This window comes from Mustelus asterias, chromosome 25 (genome assembly GCF_964213995.1).
Source record: "Mustelus asterias chromosome 25, sMusAst1.hap1.1, whole genome shotgun sequence".
NCBI classification, from domain to species: Eukaryota; Metazoa; Chordata; class Chondrichthyes; order Carcharhiniformes; family Triakidae; genus Mustelus; species Mustelus asterias.
In genome coordinates, this window is record NC_135825.1 from 21,844,805 (window position 1) to 21,869,168 (window position 24,364).

The 24,364-nt window shown below is 41.7% G+C and overlaps 1 protein-coding gene across 1 annotated transcript in view; it reads left to right on the forward strand.

The window, feature by feature from the left end:
• LOC144511735 (sushi, von Willebrand factor type A, EGF and pentraxin domain-containing protein 1-like) overlaps positions 1-24,364 on the forward strand; it is a 94,355-nt gene that overhangs the window by 66,085 nt on the left and 3,906 nt on the right. The window contains exons 21-33 of the mRNA XM_078241960.1: positions 4,057-4,130; positions 6,761-6,857; positions 8,141-8,214; positions 9,166-9,262; positions 9,478-9,551; positions 12,141-12,237; positions 13,428-13,501; positions 14,293-14,362; positions 15,201-15,274; positions 16,529-16,625; positions 17,467-17,540; positions 18,824-18,920; positions 21,499-21,572. Coding sequence (XP_078098086.1) covers positions 4,057-4,130; positions 6,761-6,857; positions 8,141-8,214; positions 9,166-9,262; positions 9,478-9,551; positions 12,141-12,237; positions 13,428-13,501; positions 14,293-14,362; positions 15,201-15,274; positions 16,529-16,625; positions 17,467-17,540; positions 18,824-18,920; positions 21,499-21,572 — 1,073 coding nt within the window. The remainder of the gene's footprint in view (positions 1-4,056; positions 4,131-6,760; positions 6,858-8,140; positions 8,215-9,165; positions 9,263-9,477; positions 9,552-12,140; positions 12,238-13,427; positions 13,502-14,292; positions 14,363-15,200; positions 15,275-16,528; positions 16,626-17,466; positions 17,541-18,823; positions 18,921-21,498; positions 21,573-24,364) is intronic.

The window sequence follows — 24,364 nt, forward strand, 5'->3', positions numbered from 1 at the left end:
TCACTGATGTCTTGACCTGTGTACAAAGATCAACATTGGATAACTGTAGCTGCTGCTTCTTCAAATAATGAATTTACATTGTAATTTAGCTTCAAGGTTAGCTGGACACAGCAATGTTCCTCTTGTACATTCTTCTTTCTATGAAGTCTGACCAGCATGTATATTTTTGCTAACCTAGTCCCACTCTTGATTTTATTTAACAGTGTTGGCTGTTAATTGTTTAATTTTTTCCCCTATGGACTTTAATTTCTTACCTGGTCAGCAACGTATAACGGTTTCCCAATTAACTTTAAGGTCACTAATACCAGTGGTTTGTTAACTTTCTCTAGATACAAAATGGTGGGTAGAGATTATCTGCAATGTACAACTGAGGGATGGGATGGTGAGGTTCCATCTTGTGAATGTAAGTTATATTTCACTGTTTTCTGAACTGACTAGGGGGTATTTTATGCTCCCAGTTTCGGGTGCCAATGGGTTGGTGGGGTGGGGAGGTGGGGGTGGGGGGAGGGGGCGACTCAGCAATAGGAGCGGGAAATGCAGTGGGAGTCACAAATCACGATTTACTCTGGTGGGATTTCCCATACTGATTGTCCTCCCACTCCCTGCCAAAGACGTAATGACAAGCCCAACATTAAATATTAGGATTCCTATTGAATACCTTTAAATGTAATTATCAGGCTTTTATGCCTGAGAGTCCCCTCCCCATTAGATTGTCCATTCATTCTGGAGCAAATTGCCAGGAGTCGGTGCCACGGGATGTTTTCCCTTGTGGGTGGGTTATTCTGTGGGGTAGGTTATTCCCTGATGGGGAGGGGGGGAAGTGGGGGGAGCAGAGGTGGGAGAGGGGGTTTGGGAGGAGGTGCTTTAAATCCAAGGGCTGAAGGGCCTGAATCAGGAATCCCTCCTGCCGGTGGGGTGATGCCCATTGAGCTCATTCATGAGACACTTAAGAGTAATTATCCCTGAACCCACCAGAATTCCAAGGTTGCTCAGTGATTTAAGGGGAGACACATGGTTCTTCTGTGTCCCAAAGACCACCTAACAAACACATTTGGGATTTCCTACTATCCTGGAGTGAGCGCCTCTTGTTTCCAGGCACTTGAGAGACCCAAAGTTAGGAAGAGGGCTGGGACCGGGACTGGGGAGGGGGTTGGGGGGGTGGAATAGTAGGGTGGAGGCAGGGGGTGGTTGTCGTAATCCAATGCCCTATCATTGCCACTTTCCTCTTGGCAATATCTCCATGATTACCAAACATCTGTGTCCAGAGGCCCCATAGAGATCCTTGGGCGAGTGCATTTCCGTAAGAAGTCTCACAACACCAGGTTAAAGTCCAGCAGGTTTATTTGGTAGCACAAGCCACAAGCTTTTGGAGTACTGCCCCTTCATCAGGTGAGTAGGAGTTCTGTTCACAAACAGGGCATATATAGAAACAAACTCATATCTATATATGCCCTGTTTGTGGACAGAGCTCCCACTCATGAAGGGGCAGTTCTCCGAAAGCTTGTGGCTTGTGCTACCAAATAAACCTGTTGGACTTTAACCTGGTGTTGTGAGACTTCATACTGTGCCCACCCCAGTCCAACGCTGGCACCTCCACATCTAGTGCATTACCAGCAGCAACCACTGCTCTTGGCGATGCTGTTGGCAATGGAGAGCTGCTGGCCTCTGATTGGCTGACAGCTATTGGGAATGGAATTTACAGACACCTGGAGGATTCTGGTACGGAAGGGCCAACGTTGTTCAAATTCATATCGGGCTCTCGCACAGAAGTGGCGCAGGGTTCCCACTAGTTCACCAACAGATAATCTAAACTCCCGTTGTTGGCATAAAGCCCAGCTATTAGTTTTCAATTGCTGGTGAAGATTAATGCTGTTAAATACAGGAAGTAGTTGCTCTGAGATATTAAGGATTTAGGGAAAACCCTGCATTTATAATATCATAATTCTGAAAAATGAATTCCAAATTTAAAATAAGCAGATATTCTGGGAAATCGTGTAATAGCATTTCATATTCATGATGGATATCTGTGATTGGCAATGAAAACACTAGTGTGAATTTTGCTTTCTTGTCCCATTCCTATCTTTTCTTCTTTTATTTTCTGTATAGCAATAACCTGTGGAAATCCTGGGGCAATCGCGAATGGATATTATAAGGCACCCAATTGGACAGTTGGGAATAATGTTACTTTTTATTGTGACATTGGGTGAGTAGCCTGTGTATAAATCACTGAATAATTTTGGTGGAGGATTATATTATTTTAATACTCTGAACAGGATTATTTCTGTTGACCACACTCAGTCCTCACAACATGCAACTCTGAGTGAGGCTTCCATTTCAGTGTTCAACCAGTGAATGAAAACAAAATTTTACATTAATCAAAGTGAGGGATGTTAGTGCTCAAGTAGGAATATTAATGCAAAGATAGAAATGTGAAATATCCTATCGATAACAAAGTCAATTTGCAGGATCAACACTGGTCCATGTCTGTTGGTTCTTTAAAATGCGTGAATTATATTAAAAGTCATTTTGAAAGTGAATTTTATGCACCAATGCTCTGGGCCCGATTTTTACCAAAATTTCACGCACGATCATGGTAAAGTTGGGCGTCGGGCCTAAAACGCGGTCCAGACCCGACCCAAGGCCAATCGCGCCTTTACCAACGGCCGATCCGGGCGCCGATCTGGCGCGCGCCCGAATCGGTCAGCGGGCCGATTTAAATGCATTTGCATGCATTTAAATTGGCACAATGAAGCCTGCGCCCAACTTACCCAAAGATTCCCACTTTACGAGGCTCCGATCCGATCGGCGCCCGCGCATTTACCGTGTTGCTGAATTCAAGTCCGATAGGGCTTCAACTCAGCAACTGAACCGCTGAATCGCCCCCGACCACCCTTCGTGGACCGCCCCCGCGAACCACCCTGGCAGCCCACCCCCCCCCCCCAATCGGACCACCCTGGGACATCACATTCCCCCCCCCCCCCCACCCCTTCAGGGAAGAGACATCAGATTCCCCCCTACCCCCCCCCCTCCTCAAGGAAGAGATGTCACATCCTCCCCAGCCCCCCCCCCCTCCCCCCCCACCCTCAGGGAAGAGACGTCACATCCCCCCCTCAGGGAAAAGACGTCACATCCCCCCCCTACCCCCCCCTCAGGGAAGAGACGTCAGATCCCTCCCCCCCCCTCCCTCAGGGAAGAGACGTCAGATTCCCCCCCTATCACCCCCCAGGGAAGAGACGTCACATCCCCCCCACCCACCCCCCCCCTCAGGGAAGAGACGTCAGATCCACCCCACCCCCTTACCCCCCCCCCCCTCAGGGAAGAGATGTCACATCCCCCCCTACCCTCCCACCCCCCTCAGAGAAGAGATGTCAGATCCCCCCCCTTATCCCCCCCCTCAGGGAAGAGACGTCACATCCACCCCCCCTACCCAATCCCCCCCCCTCAGGGAGGAGACGTCAGACCCCCCCCCCCTATCCCCCCCCAGGGAAGAGACGTCTCATCTCACCCCCCCTTCCCCCCCCCCCCCCCCGCCACCCCCCACCTGGGAAAGTCAAAGGCAGTGCAGACAGCAGTGCTGTCAGCGCTGCCTTTGACTTTCGCGCTCGTGCGCGCTGAGTGCTGTCGGCTTCGAACTGCGCATGCGCAGGTCGGTGCTCCGATAGATACAAATGCGCTAGGCCCCGCCCACTGGACCCGTGCCGAAAAAAGGCGTATGGGGGCGCTGGAGCGCGGCTGCCGGGCGTGGGTCTGATCTACGACCGCACCCGGCACTCAGAGCCGATTTGGTAAAATCAGCCCCTCTGCCTGTGCTCTGTACTTTATCTGGGGTCTGATCTGAGCTTTTATTTTTAAGCAGCAATACAACAATATTTGATTCCTATTTCATTGTTCTGCTAATCTAGTTCCATGTTTGTTATTTTTCGTCACAGTTTGTTGATAGTTCAATAGATTTTCCCTCTATGAATCTTAGAATGTCCACCTGGTCAGCAAAGTCTAATGCTTTTCTAATCAACCTTCCTGACTCTGATAACAGGTGCTTTGTGTTTCTTTTTCTAGATACAACATTGTGGGCAGGGATTATCAGCAATGTACAGCTGAGGGTTGGGATGGCGAGGTTCCATCCTGTGAACGTAGGTTTACGTTTTCCTGTTTCGCACAGTGACTAACTTTTTAGTGATAAATCACTGATCCATTATCAATGAATTGTTATGTAATGTTGATCGATATACACTATTTGTTCCTCCTACTAGAATGTTTCAAAACAAGATTTTGGTTTTCAAATGTGGAAAGACTTTGCTTCAGGACAATTGGATGTTGATCTGGAGTTTTTTTAAAGAAGGATCACAAGTTCACATTTGGACTGGGAACAAGACTACCCTTTACCAATAAATCACCTGACCAGCCTGGTCCTTGAGAGGGAATGAGCTGTTTGTTTGTCTGGAATTGCAATCATATTAATTGATGGGTATAAAATGGACAGGGGCTGATGATTTGAGACAAACATTAAGTTTTAGAGCTGATGTTTTCAAAATTAATGTGTTTGGGGAACGATCTGAGAAGGAACGATCTGAGAAGGAAGACTGCTCCAACTCTCACTCTCTCCATGTCTTGCTTGAATTCTATGTGTGGTTATTGACCTTCAGCAAGGAATCCAAGTCAGAATATAACTTGTCTGCAGTTGGAAACCTCAACAACTGAGATGAGAAGTATTGTTCCAACTCTACATTCTCCACCATGCTGAAGCTCCGTTGGTGAGAAGTTCCAGACCCACTTCCTCTACTGGGTGCAGCTAACTGTCTTTAAACAAAGGAGCTTCAGATCGACTGCATCAAACCTGAAAGCTTTATCTTTGATTATGCTTATCATTCAAAGCCCAGCACTGCTGACACCCTATCTGTTTGCCACGTGTCTGTGTACTTGTGTGCGGGTGCATGCTGGGTTTTTTATATACTCCCAGAGTACAAGTGTAAACCAGTTCTGATGTTAAAATCTTTTGTTTTATAAAACATCAATAATTCTGAGTTTATTGAAGAAGCCTGGTTAAAGTCTATTTTATTCTGGGTCTAATTCTGGGTCTATTTTATTCTGGGACCTGGGTTCGATTCCCGGCTTGGGTCACTGTCTGTGGGGAGTTTGCACATTCTCCTCGTGTCTGCGTGGGTTTCCTCCGGGTGCTCCGGTTTCCTCCCACAGTCCAAAGATGTGCGGGTTAGATTGATTGGTCATGCTAAAAAATTGCCCCATAGAGTCCTGAGATGCGTAGGTTTGAGGGATTAGCGGGTAAATATGTAGGGATATGGGGGTAGGGTTTGGGTGGGATTGTGGTTGGTGCAGACTCAATGGGCCAAATGGCCTCCTTCTGCACTGTAGGGTTTCTATGATTCTATAATTCTAACAGCAGTGAAAGTCAATGATTGAAAATTTTGGTGAGTGAATTAAACAGTTAAACTAATGGTGTGGTCTGTGGAGGTGTGGAACTACAAAACTCCGTGGCATAATGGAGCTAGAGAAACTTCACACTCCTCCCATCTATGTCATAATACTGCAGTATTTTGTCATCTTCTGGCTTTAAATTCCAACATCTTGGGATGGGAGGGAACAGTTTTCAGTGCTCTGATACAACATTGCATATTAAAGATTTAGAATGTGTGAAATGATAAACTGCCGCTCTTCAAATTATTCCTGCTCCCTCCAAAAGATTTTAATCTTCTTCACTGACAGCCATGGGAGCGTTGGAACTTTGGGTTTTGGTGTCTAGTAGGAAGTATAGGAGGTTCTAACTTTAATGTGGTTTTAGCTGGCTGGAAGTGGAATTTGGGCCGTGGGAGATCTTGGATTGGAAGTTGTGTGGCAGGTAAAATACAATCGATGTGAATGATCCATACTTAAATCATGCTCACACCAACTTTTCTTCCTCTTCCATTATTGTTTAAAGATTCTACTGCATATCTGCCCCACTGAATTGGTTATTAAAGTGCAGTGAATAGGAAATTGTTGCATTAATTTACCTGTGAGTGAAAGTAATAGAAAATGATGAGGTGACAACAAACATGGTGTAAGATTTTTGTGGTGGGGGAGTGGGTAGAACAGACTCTGCTGTGAAAGTGGAAATGGGTGATTTTTGAGATGGTTAGGACTTTGATGTCACTTTCTCATTTTGAATCCCAACATCCTTCAAATGAGGGACAATGGCTGGAATTCTTCGGCTTTTCACACCGACGGGTTCTTTTGGTTCCCAATGAAATGCATCCCTGTTGTGGGTTTTACAGCAGTGGAGGGTGCGGTGATTGGGAAATTCCATTGACAGAGGTGAGATCAGAGATCCCACAAGCAGGCGGATGGCAAGCCAACTCTCAGCACAAGAAACATGTGGCGGGGAGACCAGAATATCCCCCTCTATATTTAATTAACTATCTTGATTATATTTTGTACCTGGGCATGGACAGCTAAATTTTATTGCTCCTCCCCAGCTCTGCTATCTCACCATTTAGAAAGTATTTGGATACCTGACATTATGATTTTGGTTGGCTGGCGAAGATTGGCAGATCAATGCAAAGTGTTGTTGAAGACAGAGAGATCTGTTGTGAGATATTGTAGATTGAGAAAAAAATCTTAATTTGGAAAAATGAATTCTGAACAGAGGGTAACTTGATATTCTGGACAATTTGGTTGTGGCAACTCACCATGTTAAAAATTGCAACGAAAAGCTCCAGGAGATTGTGTAACAATCCTATCTTTTCTCACTTTATTTTCTGTGTAGCGATAAACTGTGGTAACCCTGGGAAGATTTTGAATGGATATTATACTGCACCAAATGAGACCATTGGAAATAAAGTTACTTTTTATTGTGACACTGGGTAAGTATGTCGTATAGAAATTACTAAATAATTTTGGTGGAAAAATTAAAAATTTTAATGTTGCTATTAAGATCATTTCAGATGGCTCTCTCTTGTGCGTCATATTTTGTCTGAATGAGACATCCAGTTTAGTGCTGAACTGACAATGTTTGAAAAACTCTTAATGCTGATCAAGGCTGGAGATATTAGTGTTTGAATTGGAATGTTAGTGCAAAGATAGAGGCCAGGATTTTACACCCTCTTTTGCTCCAAAACGAGAATCTCATGGATGAGACCTTGTGACACAATTGTCCCTGCAATCTGCCATTGATGTAATGAAGCTCCTGCCCAGATGGGTCGGGAACCTCTTTTAAAATAATTATCATATCATTAAAGGGCTTCCTTGCCATCTGTTCACCACATGTTGGGATCTTCCCCCTCACTGCCATGACATCAGGTTTACAACAGGTTTGTCAAAATGGGAACCGGGTGAAGGGAACCTGCTGGAGGCGCACAGGTAAGTACAGCCCCAGCTGTGGAGTTGGACATGCCTGGGCTGTACCCTGGCCTTGTCCCATGGCAGGGTGCAGTGCCATGAGACAGTGTCAGGAGGCAGTGCCGGGGGACACTTCTGAGATGATGCATTGGACGGGGTTCCGTGGTGGGGTATTCCCCATGTACGTGGGGGGAGGGACGGAGTTGCCCTTGTGCATGTGTGGGTTGTCTCTGTGTACGAGGGGGAGAAGGGTGGAGACCCAGTGTTGCTGTCTGTTTTAGGCCCCACCTTGCCAGCGTGACAGCGTGGGCTATGCCTGCAGATTTTCTTTGCATCAAGTGCTGGATCATCTGCCGAGAAAAGCCGCTGTGCAGCCAGCAAGCTACACACTGGTTTTCTCACTTCTGCCAACAGTCTGCACAAAAATGAGATAATTGCACCCAGCGATGCTGAATGTGAACGATCCATTGACCCATAATATGAACTCAATACCTCTTGTCTTCTCACTGGTTCATCAAAATTCCTCCAGTACGTTGAAAAACAGCTCTAGGTGGAACTGAGTACATCAATATTTTACCCGTGCACTGTACTTTGTACAGGGTCCCACCAGCATTGTTTCTTTGCACCATTAAAAATCTTCATGATTCTGCCAACTTGGTCCCGTCTTTTTTAATTTTTAATTTTTGTTGCTATTTTGATAGATTTATTTCTCTCTGGACCTTTAGAATTCTAACCTGGTCAGCACACTAACATTTTCCCAATTAACTTGCAGGCTACTAATTCATGTGTTGTGTCTGTCTTTTTCTAGATACAAAATGGTGGGTCGGGATCATCGGCAATGTACAGCTAAGGGTTGGGATGGCGAGATTCCATTCTGTGAACGTAAGTTATATTTCCTTGTTTTTGGAAGTAACTGCCTTGCTTCTCTGTGCCAAATGATTGAGCCACATTCAGTGAATTGTCGTGCAATGTTGGATGACATCCAAGTTTTCCTTCCTGCAGTATTTTGACATCCAAGTGTGGCGTTCTGATTTTTTAGCTGACGGAAAGGTCCTGATGTGGGAATCCCACCTGCTGCTGGTGGGATGTCTATTGGGCTCCTTAATGAGCCACATGAGAAAAAATATTCCTGAACTAACCAGAAGGTAAAGGTGACTCAGGAATTTGAAGGGGGGGTCACATGATTCTCCTGTGCCCAGCAAATACTGTGTCTTGTAGCGGGATCCTTGATCGAGGGACCTGTCATTGGGAATCTGCTGCTGAAAGCCAATGCCCCACCCTTCCCTATCATCCGTGTCCAGGGAAGCACCAAAGATCCTGTGTTGGGCCTTGGTTCATTCCCAGCAGCACCACGACTTCTGGTAGCTTTGCCAGGAACTGCCGGCCTCTGATTGTACACGAGCTGCCGGGGGTGGGTTCTCCAGCCACCTGGAGGTTGGTACTATGGAAGGTCCAAGACCGGCCAGTTAATTGCCTGAGGGCACTTAAATCACATTGGGCCCTCACCATGGAATGGTTCCCACCAGTTCTGCAACTTGTTAAGCCCCCATGGCAGGCATTAAATCCTAGTGATTGTGTTTTAGAATGCTTGAGAAGATTGATACTGTTGAATACGAGACCAGTTGCTGTGAGGTTTTGTGAATTTAGTGAAAATCCTGCATTTATATTACCATAATTCTGCAAAATGAATTCCAAATTTCGGGTAACATGATATTCTGGGCATTTGTGTGGTAACAATTCATAGTCATGATAAATATCTGTGATTGGCAATGAAAAACTATTGGTGATTATGGGTCTTTATACCATTTCTATCTTTTTTCATTTTCTCTATAGCAATAACCTGTGGAAATCCTGGGGCAATCATGAATGGATATTATAAGGCACCCAATTGGACAGTTGGAAATAACGTTACTTTTTATTGTGGCATTGGGTGAGTAGTCAGTACATATGTTATTGAATAATTTTGGTGGGGGATTATATTATTTTAACACTCACAACATGGAAGCTCGAACTGAGACTTCCTGTTCAGGCCTTGTCTCCCCGTTTTATTGTTTTTTTCATTCTGGATGGTGAACAAACTCTAACACTTTTTCTAATCAATCTTCATGGATTCTGTTAACAGGTGGTTTGTGTTTCTTTTTCTAGATACAACATTGTGGGCAGAGATTATCGGCAATGTACAGCTGAGGGATGGGATAGCGAGATTCCATTCTGTGAACGTAGGTTTACGTTTTCCTGTTTTGTACAGTGACCAACTTGATTTTTACTGACAAATAATTGATCCACTTCCAATGAATTGTTAATGACTTTGATTCACATCCAACATTACTCCCTACGGTATTTTGATATTTTCTAGCTTTGAGTTCCAACTTCACGAAATGGGAGGAAACAGTAATTTGATGGCTTGATTCAACATTGCATGTTAAAGATTTGGAATGTGTGAAATGGGAGATTCTCATTCATCAAATCAATCCTGCTTCCTCCAGAAGATTTGAATCTTCTGCACCAGCACCAACAATAGTGTTGAAATAAGGAGCCGATGTGTAATGGGAAGTTTAGGAGGTGCTAATTTTAAAGTAGTTTTAGTTGCCGGGAACCTGTTTGGGCCATGGGAGATTGAAGAGGTGTGAGCGGTGTTGCGAGTAAAGTTAAAGTGTAATTGATGTGAATGATCCATACATAAATCGTGCTCGTACTACCTTTTCTTCCTCTTGCATTCTTGTTTAAAGATCCTACTGTGTCTGTGCCTCACTGAATTGGTTGTTTTAGTGCAGCCGATAGGGATCCATCGTGTTAGTTTGCACTTGAGTGAAGGTAATAGATATTGATGAGGTAGCAAGAACATGGTGGAGAATTTTAGTGGCAGGATTGCTGAGGTAGAGCAGATAATGCCGAGGAAGCAGAAATAAGTGATCTTTGTGATGGATAAGAGACTTTGAAATCACTTCCTCAGCTTTCATTTCCAAAAGCCTTGACAAGTTGGACTATATTTAATTAACCATTTTAATTATATTTTGTACCTGTACATGGACACCTAAATATCTAGAGAGATTTAAAGAACAGTTATCAAAGTGAGCTTTGATACTGTAGAAAGTGCATCTGGGGAATTGAGTATGGAAAGTAAGGAGATGGCAGATGAACTGAACTAATGTTTCGCACCCATCATCATTAATGAGGACACAGAGACTGTCTCAGAAATAACTGTAAATCAGGAAATGGAAGGGAGGGAGGAACTCAGGAAAATTACAATCACCCAAGCAAATGGTACTGAGCAAATTGTTGGGGCTTTGTGGAGGGAGGGGGTGACAAATCTTTGGTCCAAATGGACTTCATCTTATGGTCTTGAAATTAGTGGTTAGTAAAATAGTTGATGCATTGATGTTAATTTTCCAAGATTCCTTGGATTCAGGGAAGGTTCCATTAGATAGGAAAATAACAAATGTAACTCCTTTATTTCAAAAGGTGAGAGAGAGATAGCAGGAAACTATAGGCCAGTTAGCCTAACATTTGTCAAAGGGAAAATGTCAGAAGCCATTATTAAAGGTGTTATAGCAGGGCACTTGGAAAAATTAAGGGCAATCTTGCAGAGTCAACATAGTTTGTGCAAGGGAAATCATATTTAATCTGTTCATTTGAGTTTCTGGAGAAGTCATATCTGCTGTGGATCAACGGGAACCAGATTATGTCCTGTACTTAGATTTCCAGGAGACATTTGACAAGGTGTCACATCAAAGGGTATTGTGGGGAACAAAAGCTCATGGTATAGTCGGCATGAATGGGTCTTTTTCTGGTTGGAAAGATGTGACAAGTGATGGTAACTGGGATCAGTGCTGGGGCCTCAATTTTTTAGAATACATATAAATGATCTTGCACAGAAGGTGTGATTAGTAAATTTGCTGATGACAGCAGGATTGGTAGGAAAGTAAATTGTGAAGTGTATGCAAGGAGGCTACAAAGGGACATAGATAGGTTAAGTGAAGGGGCAAATATCTGAGAAATGGAGCAAATTTGTGAGCAAATGTGAAGTTGTCCAGTTTGGACAAATGGACACACTTACAATCTAAACGCTGAGAGATTGTAGAGGCCAGAGATTAGGAGGGATCTGATTGTCCTAGCAAGAAATCAGGAAAGCTAATAGAACGTTACCATTTGTCATGGTGGGATTCGGACTCTGATCCTAAGAGGGTCTCTGGATTACTAGTCCAGTGACAATACCAGCCCATTGCCACCCACAGAGATGAGGCGACATTTTTCTCTCTCAGCACATCAGGAACCTTTGGAGCTCTCTTCCTCAAAAGGCAGTGGAAGCAGAGTCTTTGATTATTTCTAAGGCGGAGCTAGATAGATTCTTGGAGTTGAAGTTACAACTAGATCAGCAAGATCTATTTGAATCATGTAGCATTCTTGAGCGGCTGAGTGGTCCTAATTTATATATTTTTATGTTCATATGTTCTTTTCTGCTCCATGTCGTCTGGTCTTTCACCATTTAATAAGTAGGTGGATATTTAACATTAGGATTTTGGTTGGCTGGTGAAGATTAGGATTTTGGTTGGCTGGTGAAGATTGGTCAGTGCATTGTGTTGTTGAAGACAGAGAGAACTGTTGTGAGATATTGCAGACTGAGAATAAGTCTCACATTTCATGTTGCCACAATTTGGAAAAATGAATTCTGAACATTGAGTAACTTGATATTGTGATAATTTGATTGTGGCTGGTCACCTTTGTGTTAAATGTTGCAATGAAAAAGACATTGGAGATTTTAGAGTTTTGCAACAATCCTAATTTTTCTCATTTTGTTTTCTGTGCAGCGATTAATTGTGGTGACCCTGGGGAGATTCTGAATGGATATTATACTGCACCAAATCAGACAGTTGGAAATAAAGTTACTTTTTATTGTGACATTGGGTGAGTATTCAGTATAGAAATTACTGAATAATTTTAGTGAGAGACTATAAAATGTTATTAAGGTGATTTCAGATCATGATCTTCAGTACTTCATGTTTCTGATGACAGCACATTATGTGCGGAATGAGTGAGGCATCCAATTTAGTTTTGAACAGAAATTTATTTTTTAAATTCTTTGCACTGATCAAGGCCAGGGATGTTTTTGCTTGGATTGGAATATTAATGCAAAAAAAAGCGAATGTGTTAATGATCCCTGGATCCACAATCTGAGATCAGTATCTGTTTGCTGTTTGCTCTAAATGCTTAAACTATATTGAAAAACAGCTCAAAGGTGAACTGGTTGCTTCAATATTTCACCTGTGCACTGTACATTATGTGGGGTTGCACCATCATTTTTTATTTGCAACAACACAACTATATTTGATTCCTTCATTCTTAGGGATAGGGATGTTTTACTGCTATTGTATAGGGTGTTGGTGAGGCCACACCTCGAGTATTGTGTGCAGTTTTGGTGTCTTTATCTGAGAAAGGATGTCCTTGCTATAAAGGAAGTACAGCAAAGATTTACCAGGCTGATTCCTGGGATGGCAGGTCTGTCATATGAGGAGAGATTGAGTCAGCTGGGATTATACTCACTGGAGTTTAGAAGAGTGAGAGGGGATCTCATATAAACTTATAAAATTCTAACAGGGTAGATTCAGAAAGAATGTTCCCGATGATGGGGGAGTGCAGAACTAGGGGTCATAGTTTGAGGATAAGGGCTAAACCTTTTAGACCTGAGGTGAGGAGGAATTTCTTCACCCAAAGGGTAGAGAATGTGTAGAATTCACTAGCACAGAAAGTAGTTGAAGTCAAAATGCTGTGTGATTTCAAGAAGAAATTGGATATAACTCTTGGGGCTCAAGAGATATGGGGGGATGGGGGTATCAGGATATTGAATTCGATGATCAGCCATGATCATAATGAACGGCGCGGAGCAGGCTCAAAGGTCCGAATGGTCTACTCCTGCTTCTAGTTTCTGTGTTTCTATATTTCATCTGCTAACCACTCTGACCTTTTCCATTTTTAAAAAGTTTATTGGTATTTTGATAGATTTATTTCTCAATGGATGGTATTTAGAATTCTAACTTGGTCATTATCCAATTAACTTGCAGGTTACTCATACAGAATGTTTGCTTCTCTTTTTCTAGATACAAAATGGTGGGTCGTGATTATCTGCAATGTACAGCTGAGGGATGGGATGGCGAGGTTCCATCTTGTGAACGTTAGTTATGCTTCTCTGTTTTGTGAAGTAATTCTTTCTTGTCTGTACCAAAATGATTGAGCCACATTCAATGAATTGTCGTGTAGCGTTGGTTCACATTTAAGTTTTCCTTCCTGCTGTAGTTTGACATCCAAGTGTGGAGTTCTGATTTTTTTAGCAATGGGCCAAAAATGTTCATTACTTTGATTCAACATTAAATATGTAAGGATCATAACCTGCAAAATGAGAAATGACCATTCATCAAATCAATCTTGCTTCTTGCAGAAGAATTTAATCTTATGTCCAGATAGAAATGGTAGTGTTGGATAATGAGCCGTGTTTTGGTGGATGATGGGAGGTTCAGAAGGTGCTAATTCGAGTGGAGTTGTAGCTGACAGGAAGCAGTAATTTGGGCCATGGGAGATCGGGGAGGTGGAATTGGAAGAAAATGGAAAAATGCAGTCAATGTTCATGATTGATACTTAAATCATGCTCAGACTCCCTTCAGTTCCTCTTCCATTTTTATTTTTAAGATCCAACCACATCTGTGTCTGTGCCCCATTGACCCAGTTATGTGACCAAAACCCATAGGAAAGTGTTGCATGAATTTGTTGCTCAAACTTCAGTGAAAGTAATTGGTATCCATGAAGTGACAAAAACATGGTGAAGATTTTAGTCGGGTTGGTGCTGAGGTAGAACTGATAATACCATGAAGGAGGAAATGGCCATTTCTTCACTTTTCAGTTCCATCAACCTAAAAATAAGGAACAGCATTTCATTAGACATTTTGATTATGTTTTGAACTTGTGCAGTATTTTTCAGTCGCTATCAACATCTGGATAACTGCTCCACCAAGGAGCCTACTGCTCCACCCTTCAGAAAGTAAGAGGATTTAGCCGGGCTTTAATGTAGTCACCTAGAGAGACATGATGGAGGGGAAGGTCTGGGCAGGATAGGGCAGGAAGAGCAGCATAATTTCTACCTTTTCTCATTTTATTTTCTGTGTAGCAATAACCTGTGGAAATCCCGGGGCAATCGCAAATGGATATTATAAGGCACCCAATTGGACAGTTGGAAATAACGTTACTTTTTATTGTGACATTGGGTAAGTAGCCAGTACATAAATTATTAAATAATTTTGGCGAGGAGCAGTATTATTTTAATGCTCTGTCTTTCAGGTGACCACACTCAGTCATCATAGCATGTGAACTCTGACTGAATCTTCAATTTTAGTGTTTAACTAGTGAATTAAAATGAAATCTTTATATTAATCAAAGTGAGGGATGTTAGTGCTGAAATAGGAATATTAATGCAAAGATAGAAATGTGAAATGTCTTATCAATAACAAAGTCCATTTGCTGGATCAACTGTCCATGTCTGCTGGTTCTTTGAAATGCTTAAATTATTTTAAAAGTCATTTGGAATGTGGACTTCATGCACCAATGCTCCACCTGTTCTCTGTAGTATCTTTGGGGTCTGACCTGAGCTTTTTTATTTTTAAGCAGCAATACAACAGTATTTGATTCCTATTTCATTGTTCTGCTAATCTCATTCCGTGACTGTTATTTGTTGTCACTGTTTGTTGAATAGATTTTATATAGAGTTAAATAAATTTTCCCTCTATGAATCTTAGAATTCCTACCTGACCAGCAAACTCTAACACTTACCAATATAAACCTCCATGGCTATAATAACAGGTGGCTTGTGTTTCTTTTTCTAGATACAACATTGTGGGCAGGGATTATCGGCAATGTACAGCTGAGGGTTGGAATGGTCAGGCTCCATCCTGTGAACGTAGGTTTCTGTTTCCCTGTTTTGTAAAGTAACTAACTGACTTTTTAGTAACAAATAATTGATCTATTTTCAGTGAATTGTTAGCTAGTGTTGATTCACAGCCAAGATTTCTTCCTATGGTATTTTGACATCTTCTAGCTTTGAGTTCCAGCTTCTTGGAATGGGATGAAACAGTAATTCGATGCTTTGTGTTGTGGTGAACTTCTTACATCTAACCTCAGGAGACTCAGGGATCAGCTACAATAGTTTATTCATGATTCAAGCATTGAGGGAACTACCCCAGAGAAACCTTTGGAGTTGCACTTCCCTGTAAAATAGCTCTAATACAGCAACCACAGGGAGAGCATTCTAATACCACTCACTTCTCTAATCACAGATACAGACTGCTTATTCAGTCTTCAATACACAGAACATTGTTTTAAAATTCTGATCTAGCCTACATAGGTTTAACATTAAAACTTCACCCCAAAGCTTGTTTGTAATCTAACTAGAAAGTTGTCCATTCTTATAAAATGTAAACAACCTCGCTGGCGAGTTCTGCTAACCTCAAGTTTTTGAAGTAAAGCATTTGACTAGCATGTGTTTTTACTCTAATGCAGGAGTGTTGGATCCATTGCTCCCTTTCACTAAACCTATTAATTTGCTTTTAGGGCAGGATTATCCGGCCATGCTCGTCCCAAAACTGGAAAATCCCACCTGAGGTCAACGGACCTTTCCATGGTCTGCCCCCCCAATTCCCATGGCGGACAGGACAGGAAAATCTTCCCCCTATACTTTGACTCAACATTGTATAGGAAGACAGAAAGCTGCAGACCAATAGGCCTAACAACTGTCATTGGGAAAATGTTAGAAGCCATTATTAAAGGTGTTATAGCAGGACACTTAGAATAATTCAAGGCAATCAGACAGAGACAAGGGTAATCTTGTTGAAGACAGTGTTGTGAGGCATTGCAGAGGGAGAGAATGTCTTGCATTTGTGTTGTCTGTTTTCAGAATAATTAATTCCAAACATCTGGTGCGGAATTTTCCGGAAGTCTGCTGAAGGAATGTTCTGCTCCCACCAAAGCCAATGGATTTTTGAATGCCTTGATGGATGTTCCAGCTCCGTACCAAATTCTGCCCGCAGTAACTTGACATTGTGAAGAATTTAGTTGTGGCTATTCATCTTCACATTAAATACTGTAATGAAAAACCTGTTGGCGATTCTGGAGTTTTGTAATAATTTTATCTTTTCCTGTTTTCCTTTCCGTGTAGTGATAAACTGCGATCACCCAGGGGAGATTCTGAATGGATATTATTCTGCACAAAATAAGACAGTTGGAAATAAAGTTACTTTTTATTGTGACATTGGGTGAGTATTCAGTACAGAAATTACTAAATAATTTTGGTGAGGGGCGAAATTATTTTGATGTTGTGATTTAGATAATTTCAGATGGCCTCCTTTCATGTTTCTAATTTCTGAATAGCAGCACCACATGTGAGTTCTGAATGAGAATTCCAATTTAGTGATGAATTTTAAAAATCACACACAGTTCGGGAAGCTGAAAAAAAATTTGATAATATCCCGGGGGCCACAGAAGAACCTGAAAAATATCAAGAACAAGTACAGCACGCAAAGATGGAAATCAATAATACAATGAGAATTTCAGAATCAATCGATTCATGTCCAAAAATTGAAAACTTTGATGCTGAAGTAGCTTCTCCTGATTCAAATTAATCTAAGGTTTTTTATTTTAAATTAAATTTTTAAAAAAATCTTTGTACTGATAAGGTAAGAATTGTTAGTCCTTGGATTGGAAAATTAATACAAAGCTAAAAATGCTGAATGTGTTCATGATGCATAGACCCATAATCTGCGATCAACGCTGGCCATGTGTCTGCTGGTTCCTCAGAATGCTTAAACTGTATTGAGAATCAGCTTGAAGGTGAGCTGGATGCAGCAATACGTCTGTGCAATGTACTTTATACAGGGTCTCAGCAGCACTAATTTATTTTGCAACAACGTAACTGTGTTTGATTCCTTCATTAATCTGCTAACCTAGTCCCATCTTTTCTATGTTTTCAAGTTTATTGCTATTTTGATAGACTTATTTCTTTTGGGCCCTCTAGAATTCTAACCTGGTCAGCACACTAACACTTTCCCAATTAATTTACAGGTTACTAATACAGATGGTTTGTTTCTCTTTTTCTAGATACAAAATGGTGGGCAGAGATTATCGACAATGTACAACTGAGGGATGGGATGGTGAGGTTCCATCCTGCGAACGTAAGTTATATTTCCCTGTTTTACAATGTGACCGACCTGCTTTTCTTTACCAAATGATTGAGCTACCAGCAATGATTTGTTTTGCAGTGCTGGTTCGGACCCAAATTTTCTTCCCTCCAGTATTTTGACATCCTCCTGTTTATAATTCCAATTTCTTGGAATGGGAGTCATCAAGTAGACACTGCTCCTCCAGAAGACTTTAATCTTCTACCTTAGCACCAATAATAATGTTGGAAGATGAAGCTGAGTTTTGGTGGGTGATGGGATGTTTTGGTGAGCTTGAGTTTCCAGGCAGTGATAGTTGGTCCCATTGGAGATCCAGGAGGAAGTGGAAGGTAAAGGAACTGTGCAATGGATGTTAATGATCCATACTCCCTTCCCTTCCTCTTCCCTTCTCCTCTAAAGATTCTACTTTGCCTGTGCCCCACTGAGTTCATTCTGTCTGTGCAGCTAATACAAAACTGTTGCATTAATTTACACTTCAGTGAAAGTAACAGATATTGACGAGGTGACAAAAATTTCATGGAAGGTTTTAGTTACAGAATGCTGAGGAAGGCCAGATAGTGTCCTGGCAGGGTAAATAAATAAAGTTTGAGCTGGATAAGGATCTTTGAAGACATTTTTTCCATTTTTGGTTCCAACATCCTTGAAGTAATGGACAATACTGAATTCAGAATTTTGATTATCGTTCTAAAGCTCATTTATTAGTCACAAGTAAAACTTACATTAACACTTCAATGAAGTTACTGTGAAATTTCCTTAGTCGCCACACTCCGGCACCTGTTCAGGTCAATGCACCTAAGCAGCACGTCTTTCAGATTGTGGGAAGAAACTGGAGCACCCGGAGGAAACCCACGCAGACACGGAGATAATGTGCAAACTCCACACAGACAGTGACCCAAGCTGGGAATCGAACCTGGGTCCCTGGCGCTGTGAGGCAGCAGTACTAACCACAATTTGTCTCTTTGCACTAGTTTTCAGTTTGCAATCAAAGCTAATTATCTCTGTCTCTCACCAAAAAGTAAGTAGGTGAAGATTGATGCAGAACAATACAGAGAGCAACTGGAGACAGAGGGGGGAACTGTTGTTGTGAAGTATTGGGGACTGAGAAAAAAATTATATTGGTCGAATTATGATAACTGAATTTCAACGTTGGGCTGATCTGATATTGAAGACAGTTATGTTGTATCTTTTCACCTTCATGTGAAACACTGTGGAAAAATCTTGGGGGAATTTGGGATTTGGTCACATTTCCAACTCTTCTCATTTGATTTTCTGTGTAGCAATAACGTGTGGTAACCCTGGAGAGATTCAGAATGGATATTATAAGGCACCAAATAAAACAGTTGGAAACAGAGTAACTTTCTATTGTGACTTTGGGTGAGTATTCAATATATAAATTAATGAATAGTTTTGATGAAGAACTATATTGTTTCAATGTTGCGATGAAGACAATTCATCTCTCATTCTGCAGATTTCTAATGACAAATCTCCAAGTGACCTTAATTGCTCCTTATTCCTTTATTGTTCTGCTAACTTTAGTTTCACAAATGAAATATAATTTGGGATAATGTCTGAATTATGATTGTTTGTGTCTTTTACCTATATGTCTTTGGTAGTTTATCAGATTATTTTAACAATATGTCTTTGGTAATTTGATATCTTTTTCACTTGTGAATCTTTAGGTGACTGATGGAGTCTTGCTTTTCTTTCTCTAGACATAAAATATTGGGCAGAGACTATCGGGAATGTACAGCTGAGGGTTGGAATGGTGAGGTTCCATCCTGCAAATGTAAGTTAAATTTCCCTCTTTTGTAAAGCAATGGACTTAACTTGCTTACCAAGATAATGGCCAGAATATTACCACCCCACTTGCCACAGGAATCAGAGCAGGTGATGGGCGGACAATGTGAAGGTCCGTTGACCTCGGGCAGGGATTTTATGGTTTTGGGACGAGCGAGGCTGTAAAATCCCACCCAGTGTCTCTTTCAGTGTATTGTCTTGGAGATTTGATTCATATCCAAGTTTTCTTCCCTGCAGCATTTTGACATCCTCTAGCTTGGAGTTCTGTCTTCGTGGAATGGGGGAGGAAACATTCATTCAATGCTTTGCCTCAACATTGCACAGTAAAGGAAAATAATTTATGAAATGGAAAATAGTCATTCACCAAATCACTCCTGTTTTTTTAGAGAAGACTTCAATATTCTGCCCAACTGCAAGTGTTAAGTGTTGAAGCAACGAGCTGAATTTTGATGGGTGAATAACAGTTTAGGAGGTGCTAACTTTAATGGAGCTCTAACTGATTACAAATTGTAATTTTGACCATGGGTCACCGTGGAAGTGAAATTGACAGGAAAAGTGCAAGTGACCTCACTGTCCCCTAATTAAATCTTGTTCATATTCCCTTCACTTCCTTTCCCATACTCATTTTATGCTCCAACAAGGATTGTATTTGTGTCTGACTGAATGAGCTGTGTTAGTGCAGCACACATTGCTTCAAGCTGCAGTGAAATTAATAGTTTTAGAGGAGGTGAAAAAATATGGAGAAAGATTTTATTGTTTGTGGTGCTGAGGTGGAGCAGATAATGCTTTGGAAGCAGAAATAAGTGATCTTTGTGATGTATTTGAGATGTGGCATCACCCCCTCATTTTCCAGCTCCTTCATCTTCACAGTCTCAGGGTCTGTCTGTCTGCGTTCTGAGTTGGCTGATAAATGCGATGTACAGTCTGCAGACTCTGTCACATGTGGGGCAGGTGGTCCTTGGAGGGAATGAGTTGTTGGGACATTTGTGCGCTCTCTCTGATGCCTCAACCTGGCGCCTCTATGCTTGAGATGAAGTCTCTCAATGTCATCACTGAATGACCCTTCCTCATTCTGATTGGTAAAAGACCATGGACCTCTGTAAATCTGTGGGTGGGTTTGAATTCTTTGGTGATGCTTTGAGGCCATCCATGTATTCCTCCTGGGAGTCTCGAGCCACGACAGCGTTCTGAGTTGACTAGTTGCTTCAAGAATCTGGTGTCCGGCGTACGAGTCGCATATCCTGTCCAGCAGAGTTGGATTTGTGTGATTCGCACTTCGTTGCTGGGAAAGTACCAACGCCCTCGCAATAGAGGACCACATTCCATTAACCATTTTGAAATTTGCATTCCAAAGTTAAGCTAACTTGGTATTCTCTACCATTGTTTAGAAGCTTAATATTAAAGACCTGAATTCCAAAAAGTGAACTGTTGGAGATTGTGGAGTTTTGTAACATTTCTACCTTTCCTGTTTTTATTTTCTGTATAGCATTAAACTGTAGTGATCCAGGGGAGATTCTGAATGGATATTTTATCGCACCAAATAAGACATTTGGAAATAAAGTAACCTTTTACTGTAACTTTGGGTGAGTCTTCGCTATGTAAACTATTGACTTATTTTGATGAAAGTCTGCGCTATTTTAATGTTTCATCACAAGAGAATGTGAGATAGCCATCACTTGCTTCTGATGACAGCTCTCAGTGTGAGCTCTGGCTGAGGCTTCCAATTTAGCGTTGAATTGGCAATTAGTAAAAATTATTATATTCAGTATTAAGGGTCAGGGATTTTAATGCTGGGTTTGGAATATTAGTTGGGAATGTTAAATGTGTCGCTGATGCCTTGACTCATGTGCACAGATCAACATTGGATAACTGTACCTGCTGCAGCTTCAAATAATGAGTTTATATTGTAATTTAGCTCCAAGGTAGCTGGACACAGCAATATTCCTCCTGTACATTCTTCTTTATATGAAGTCTGACCAGCATTTATATTTTTGCTAACCTAGTCCCACCCTAGATTTTATTTAACAGTATTTGTTGCTAGTTGTGTAAATGTTTTCCCTGTGGACTGTAATTTCTCACCTGGTCAGCAACAAATATTGGTTTCCCAATTAACTTGCAAGTTATTAATACCGGTGTTTTGCTTAACTTTTTCTAGTTACAAAATGGTGGGTCGTGATTATCTGCAATGTACAGCTGAGGGTTGGGATGATGAGGTTCCATCGTGTGAACGTAAGTTATGTTTTCCTGTTTCATGGACTGACAATGGGGCTTTTTCCATTCCCATTTTCAGTGGACAGACTCAATGGCACGAGTGGGCAATCCAGTGGATTCCCAAACTGCGATTTACTCTGGTGGAATTTCTGACACCAATTCCCACCCCTCTCCCCCCAAGACATAATGAGAAGCCGAATGTTGGGATCCCCATCTGAATTCCTTTATATATAATTAGCAGGCTTTTATGCCTGATAGACCCCCCCCACCTCCCCCATAAGATTGTCCATTCATGTTGGCATGCATTGCCGGAGGCAGTGCCGGGGGTTTCCTTTGGGGCAGTGTTGCATAGGTGGGCTTTCCATTGGGAGGGGGTTGGTCTGTGGTGTGGGGTGATGTGTACCAAGGGGGAGGGTTTTTTTTATTCATTCGTGGGACATGGACATCAATGGCTGGCCAATATTTATTGCACATCCCTAGTTTACCTTGAGAAGGTGGTGGTGAGCTGCCTTCTTGAATCGATGCAGTCCATGTGCTGTGGGTTGACCCACAATGTCGTTAGGGAGAAACTAGCTACTAACCTCGAACATAAGAACACAAGAAATAGAAACAGGAATGGGCCACCAGGCCCATTAAGTCTGCCCCACCATTCAATAAGATCATGGCTGAACTATGCCAGCCTCAGCTCCTTTTCTGTACAAAACACAATAAATAGAACACTGCCATGGAACTCACATCCCTCCTCCACCCCCTATCATCTGTGTCCAGGGATGCACCAGAGACCCTTGTGTTGGGCCTCGGTTCATTATCAGCGGCACCCACTACTCTGATTGAGCAACAGCTGCCGGGGGCGGGTTTTCCAGTCAGCTGGTGGTTGGTGTTATGGAAGGTCTACTGCTGGCCACTTAAGTGCCGGAGCGCACTTAAATCACATTGGGCCCTCACCACGTAAGTGATGCAGGGTTCCCGCCAATTCTCCAACTTGTGTTAAAACCCCCATGGCAGGCACTAAATCCCAGCTTTGGATTGCTAGAGAAGATTGATGCTGCTGAATACAGAAACTGGTTGCTGTGAGGGTTAATGAATTTCGTGAAAATCCTGCATTTATGTTACCATAATTCTCTAAAATGAATTCCAAATTTAGGGTAATGTGATATTCTGGGCAATTGTGAGGTAACCAGTCATAGTCGTGATAAATATCTGTGATTGTCAATGAAAAAACTGTTGCTGATTATGGGGTTTTTGTCCTATTTCTACCTTTTCTTGTTTTATTTTCTGTATAGCAATAACCTGTGGAAATCCTGGGGCAATCGCGAATGGATATTTTAAGGCACCAAATTGGAGAGTTGGAAATAATGTTACTTTTTATTGTGACATTGGGTGAGTTGCCAGTGTATAAATCACTGAATAATTTTGTTGAGGGATTATATTATTTTTACACTCTGAATTTAATAACTTCTGTTGACTACACTCAGTCCTCACAACATGCAAGCTCTGTGAGGCTTCCATTCAGTGTTCAACTAGTGAATTAAAACAAAATCGTCATACTGATCAAAGGTGGGGGATGTTAGTGCTGAAATAGGAATTTCATTGCAAAGATAGAAATGTGAAATGTCTTACCGGTAACCAGGTCCATTTGCAGAATCAACACTGGGTGCCCATGTCTGCGGGGTCTTTACAATACATGAATTATATTAAAAGTCATTTGGAAAGAGAACTTCATGCACGAATGCTTTGCCTGTGCTCTGTACTTTGTCTTGGGTCTGTACAAAGGTTTTGTTTTTTTCAGCAGTATTACAACACTATTAGGTTCCTTTTGCATTGTTCTGCGAACCTAGTTTTCCATGTTTGTCATTATGCACCAGTTTGTTTTTATAGTGCAATAGATTTTCCCTCTATGGATCTTAGAATTCATACCTGCTCAGAATGAAACAAAAAGTTTGTGCCAGTATTCTTATTTCCCTGTTTTACTGCTGTTGCATTTTAAAGTTTACAAGTCCTTTTGAGACCAATATTCTTATTTCCCTATTTTACTGTTTTTTCCTTCTGGGGGTCAACAAACTCTAACACATTTTCTAATCTATCTTCCTGACTCTGATAACAGGTGGTTTGTGTTTGTTTTTCTAGATACAACATTGTGGGCAGGGATTATCGGCAATGTACAGCTGAGGGATGGGATGGCGAGGTTCCATCCTGTGAACGTAGGTTTATGTTTCCCTGTTTTGTAAAGTGACTAGCTTGCTTTTTAGTGACAAATTATCAATCCATTTTCAATGAATTGTTAATGATTTTGATTCCCATCCAATATTTCTTCCTCTGGTATTTTGACATTTCCTGGCTTTGAGTTGAAACTTCTTGAAAATAATTCAATGGTTTGATTCAACATTGCATGTTAAAGATTTAGAATGCGTGAAATGGAAGATTGCCATTGCTTCCTCCAGAAGATTTGAATCTTCTACACCAGCACCGACAATAGTGTTGAAACAAGGAGCCGAGGTTTGATGTGTAATTGGGAAGATTGGGAGGCACTAATTTTAGTAGTTTTAGTTGATACCAAGATGTTTGAGCCACAGGAGATCTAGAAGGTGTGAGTGGCGTTGCGAGTAAAGTTAAAGTGCAATCGATGTGAATGATCCATACTTAAATCATGCTCAAACTAACTTTTCTTCCTCTTGCATTCTTGTTTGAAGATTCTGCTGTGTCTGTGCCTCACTGCATTGTTTGTTTTAGTGCAGCCAATGGGAAACTGTCACATTAGTTTGCACTTTAGTGTAGGTAATAGATATTGATGAGATGACAAGAACATCGTG